The sequence below is a fragment of the Rhinichthys klamathensis genome, unplaced genomic scaffold (assembly GCF_029890125.1).
Source record: "Rhinichthys klamathensis goyatoka isolate OS25496 unplaced genomic scaffold, OSU_Roscu_1.1 h1tg000599l_1, whole genome shotgun sequence".
Taxonomy (NCBI): domain Eukaryota; kingdom Metazoa; phylum Chordata; class Actinopteri; order Cypriniformes; family Leuciscidae; genus Rhinichthys; species Rhinichthys klamathensis.
In genome coordinates this window covers 1,225,001-1,230,000 of record NW_026607054.1, presented here as the reverse complement: position 1 = coordinate 1,230,000, position 5,000 = coordinate 1,225,001, and the positions used below count along the sequence as shown (strand labels likewise).

The 5,000-nt window shown below is 50.1% G+C and overlaps 1 protein-coding gene across 1 annotated transcript in view; it reads right to left on the bottom strand.

Moving 5' to 3' along the window:
- The window catches only part of plxnd1 (plexin D1), a 142,422-nt gene that overhangs the window by 75,816 nt on the left and 61,606 nt on the right, over window positions 1–5,000 (bottom strand). The window contains 2 exon segments of the mRNA XM_056240447.1: window positions 3,625–3,732; window positions 3,837–3,954. Of these exon segments, the coding sequence (XP_056096422.1) occupies window positions 3,625–3,732; window positions 3,837–3,954 (226 nt within the window).

The following is a 5,000-nucleotide window of genomic DNA, read 5'->3' as shown; positions in this document are numbered from 1 at the left end:
AAGCCCCAAAAAGCACAAACAGCAACATAAGAGTCTCATAAAGTACAGCTCATGCTCAGACTCGAGGTGAAAGATCTCGTCTACGCAACTAAAAGAAAGCAACACTGCTTAACATGACATTCTCTTCAGAAATATCAATCAGGATCTAGCGGGAATCTTCCCACTCAAACACTGACTGCTGCTTCTGAGAGCCTGAGAGGGAAGATGCCCAGGTAACGCTTCCTTTTACAGTACTGTACTTACAGTGTACTTACCTAGAAAGTACTGGCTAAGGTAAGTACATGGAACAGGGGTAGGTTTAAGGGTAGGTTCAGGGTAAGTACTAGTTATTACCCAGTAATTGTAGTTACTAAAATAAGTACATAGTATTTACATGGGTAACTGTACTGTAAAAGGAAGCGTTACCGATGCCCAGAGCTGCTGGTCTAGGATCAGTTTTCTCAGTGTTTGTGCTGTGGAGATCACCAAAGGTTTCTATTTACAGTGTGTTTTGGCAGAGTTGAGCGTTGTAGCCAATCACAAACATATCTGCTGATTTCATGAAAGCAACAGCCAATCAGAGGTGTTTAACTCAGCACTGAACAAACTCTGAGTTCTGCACGAACCCGCTCATTATAGCGGACGGTTGTGTAGATTACAGATTTGTTGTGCGGTCGGCTTCATTGATTATAACGGAACTTTGCATTTTCTGTAAAGCTGCTCTGAAACGATATGTGCTGTGAAAAGCACTATACAACTGTGTGATCATGATTAACTGAGATGTGACAACTTTATAGTGGTTATAAAGGTTATGAATACAGTATGCTTGCTTTTCTGGTCCAATTAACAGTGTTTTGTAAACATAACACTGTTTTAATAATAAATCATTTATCGAGAGCGTTTTTGCTGGGATGTGTAGGTGACAAAAAACCTGAAATTATTACAGGCAACTCTACATGGGTTTTAAAGAGGAAGTGCATGTGCTTAGCCTAACCCTGGAGTTGGTTCATCCTCCGTCTAAGATCAGAAAATTCATATTTAACATATTACACAAAACCGAACTTGAAACATAATTATACTTATAAATACAAAGTTCTGGTTAACTCAATCTGCTCACATCATTCTCTATAGGCCGCAGCTGATTGGTTCCTGTTGTAACAGTAGCCAATGAGCTTGCAGCTCAACCTTCAAATACTGATCTGCATTTGCTTGCAGAAACCCTCCACCCTCCCCAGCTCCACCTGTAGATCTGCATGGGTAACTCATTAGCGCTTCAGAAACTCCCCTCCTTCACCAGCTCCACCTGTAGATCTGCACGGGTAACTCATGTACGCTTCAGAAACCCTCCACCCTCCCCAGCTCCACCTGTAGATCTGCACGGGTAACTCATGAGCGCTTCAGAAACCCTCCACCCTCCCCAGCTCCACCTGTAGATCTGCACGGGTAACTCATGTACGCTTCAGAAACCCTCCACCCTCCCCAGCTCCACCTGTAGATCTGCACGGGTAACTCATGAGCGCTTCAGAAACCCTCCACCCTCCCCAGCTCCACCTGTAGATCTGCACGGGTAACTCATGAGTGCTTCAGAAACCCTCCTCCTTCCCCAGCTCCACCTGTAGATCTGCACGGGTAACTCATGAGCGCTTCAGAAACCCTCCACCTTCCCCAGCACCACCTGTGTAGAACTGCACAGGTAACTCATGAGCGCTTCAGAAATTCCCCTCCTTCCCCAGCTCCACCTGTAGATCTGCACGGGTAACTCATGAGCGCTTCAGAAACTCCCTTCCTTCACCAGCTCCACCTGTAGATCTGCACGGGTAACTCATGTACGCTTCAGAAACCCTCCACCCTCCCCAGCTCCACCTGTAGATCTGCACGGGTAACTCATGAGCGCTTCAGAAACCCTCCACCCTCCCCAGCTCCACCTGTAGATCTGCACGGGTAACTCATGTACGCTTCAGAAACCCTCCACCCTCCCCAGCTCCACCTGTGTAGATCTGCACGGGTAACTCATGTACGCTTCAGAAACCCTCCACCCTCCCCAGCTCCACCTGTGTAGATCTGCATGGCTAACTCATGAGCGCTTCAGACATTCCCCTCCTTCCACAGCTCCACCTGTAGATCTGCACGGGTAACTCATGTACGCTTCAGAAACCCTCCACCCTCCCCAGCTCCACCTGTAGATCTGCACGGGTAACTCATGTACGCTTCAGAAACCCTCCACCCTCCCCAGCTCCACCTGTAGATCTGCACGGGTAACTCATGTACGCTTCAGAAACCCTCCACCCTCCCCAGCTCCACCTGTGTAGATCTGCACGGGTAACTCATGTACGCTTCAGAAACCCTCCACCCTCCCCAGCTCCACCTGTGTAGATCTGCACGGCTAACTCATGAGCGCTTCAGGCATTCCCCTCCTTCCACAGCTCCACCTGTGTAGATCTGCACGGGTAACTCATGAGCGCTTCAGACATTCCCCTCCTTCCACAGCTCCACCTGTGTAGATCTGCACGGGTAACTCATGAGCGCTTCAGACATTCCCCTCCTTCCACAGCTCCACCTGTGTAGATCTGCACGGGTAACTCATGAGCGCTTCAGAAATTCCCCTCCTTCCCCAGCTCCACCTGTGTAGATCTGCACGGGTAACTTATGTACGCTTCAGAAACCCTCCACCCTCCCCAGCTCCACCTCTGTAGAACTGCACGGGTAACTCATGTACGCTTCAGAAACCCTCCACCTTCCCCAGCTGCACCTGTGTAGATCTGCACGGGTAACTCATGTACGCTTCAGAAACCCTCCACCCTCCCCAGCTCCACCTGTGTAGAACTGCACGGGTAACTCATGTACGCTTCAGAAACCCTCCACCCTCCCCAGCTCCACCTGTGTAGAACTGCACGGGTAACTCATGTACGCTTCAGAAACCCTCCACCCTCCCCAGCTCCACCTGTAGATCTGCACGGGTAACTCATGTACGCTTCAGAAACCCTCCACCCTCCCCAGCTCCACCTGTGTAGAACTGCACGGGTAACTCATGAGCGCTTCAGAAATTCACCTCCTTCCCCAGCTCCACCTGTAGATCTGCACGGGTAACTCATGTACGCTTCAGAAACCCTCCACCCTCCCCAGCTCCACCTGTGTAGAACTGCACGGGTAACTCATGAGCACTTCAGAAACCCTCCTCCTTCCCCAGTTCCACCTGTAGATCTGCACGGGTAACTCATGTACGCTTCAGAAACCCTCCCCAGCTCCACCTGTAGATCTGCACGGGTAACTCATGAGCGCTTCAGAAACCCTCCACCCTCCCCAGCTCCACCTGTAGATCTGCACGGGTAACTCATGTACGCTTCAGAAACCCTCCCCAGCTCCACCTGTAGATCTGCACGGGTAACTCATGAGCGCTTCAGAAACCCTCCACAGCTCCACCTGTAGATCTGCACGGGTAACTCATGTACGCTATATTGAGCAGCAGCGGCTGTAGGATGGACTCTACTGTGTTTTGGTGTTGTTTTAATTATTTAATTTTATAGAACTTGGTCTATTTCAGTTATGGAAAATACGAGTTGTTACTGTTCTGATGAATGTGTATTTCTCAGATCATAAACAGTGCCCCCACCACCCCACCACCCCATGAAAACAAGAGTGTGTTACCTTTGCGTATCTCGTCGCGGATCTGTGACTCCATCTCCTCCATCTGTAACAGAGTCTTCTGCCAGTAGCGCTCTGCCCTGCGGCTCTTGGTGCAGTAAACCACCAGTGCTGAACACACACACACACACACACACACACACACACACACACACATCAGCAGAGGAACATCATGCGTGTTGGATCCGTGGTGTAGAGAGTGAACACACACGTACCCACAGTGCACAGCAGCAGCAGCACACAGCAGACCACGATCGACACCACGATGGCCAGTTCACTGCCTCCACCCATCTGCACCATCGCTATCACCTTCTGGAAACGGCCCACACGCACCTGGATCAGAAGAGCAAACGTCATCATCATCATCATCATATTCATCTTCATCATCACCTTCATCACGCTGGAGCATCTGACCGTCACGGCATCAGAGCGAGAACATAAGCGAGAACATGGGACATCAGAGAGACAACACCTCGCCTTTTTTCCAGATTTGCATGATGAGTTAGTTAAATCTTGGAACAAGCCCTATTCTTCTCGTGTCTTTGTGCCCGCGACGTCTATTTATTCGACTCTCGTTGGTGCAAAGGCACAGGGTTATACGATGATGCCCCAGGTTGAAGAGACGCTCACAGGCAATCTCTCCCCTGGCAGCTCATCATCATTTAAAAAAGCCTGCGTTCCCCCCCAGAACGTGCAGAATCACATCCACGCTGGCAGGGTCAGGCTGGTGTTACTGGCATACCAGGCTGACCTGCTTAAAGAGCTGGGCACAAGCGGGGGAAATGTCAGTGGTATTTTATGCGCCATGCTACAGACCTGTCTCTCCGGAGAGACATCTGTGGCTAAACCTCACTGGCATCAAGGACAAAGATAAAGTGCCGGTCTATTTGGCGATTCAGTCCACACTGTAGTCAGTAGGTTCAGGGAGGCTAAGAAACACAAGGAAGCGATTGATATATTCCTCCCTCGCCGTGCCCAGGCGTTGGGTCCGTTGGCCACCCAGCCCCAACACCAGGTCCAGCTTCTCAAAAACGTGAAGCTCAGAAACAGAGCGTGGCAAGTCGGCTCCCCTTGTAGAGACTGGGGACCGGGGCGCCACTCCACCACCTAAAAAGAAGTTGGACTTGAGATCTCTGATCTCAGAGAAAAAGAAGAGGACCTGAAGCTTTTGCGTCCAGGGCCGAGAGGGAGTGCGTAAAAATACGAGCTCCTTCTCTAAACCCCCACACCGCTGTTCCATCCCCGCCACCTCCGGTGTTCCGGGGGGCAGCAGTTTCAAGTCAAGTCACCTTCATTCATAAAGCGCTTTTAACAGTATGGATTGTTTCAAAGCAGCTTTAGAGTTATAATAGAAATTACCGTAACAGATTGTTTAGGCT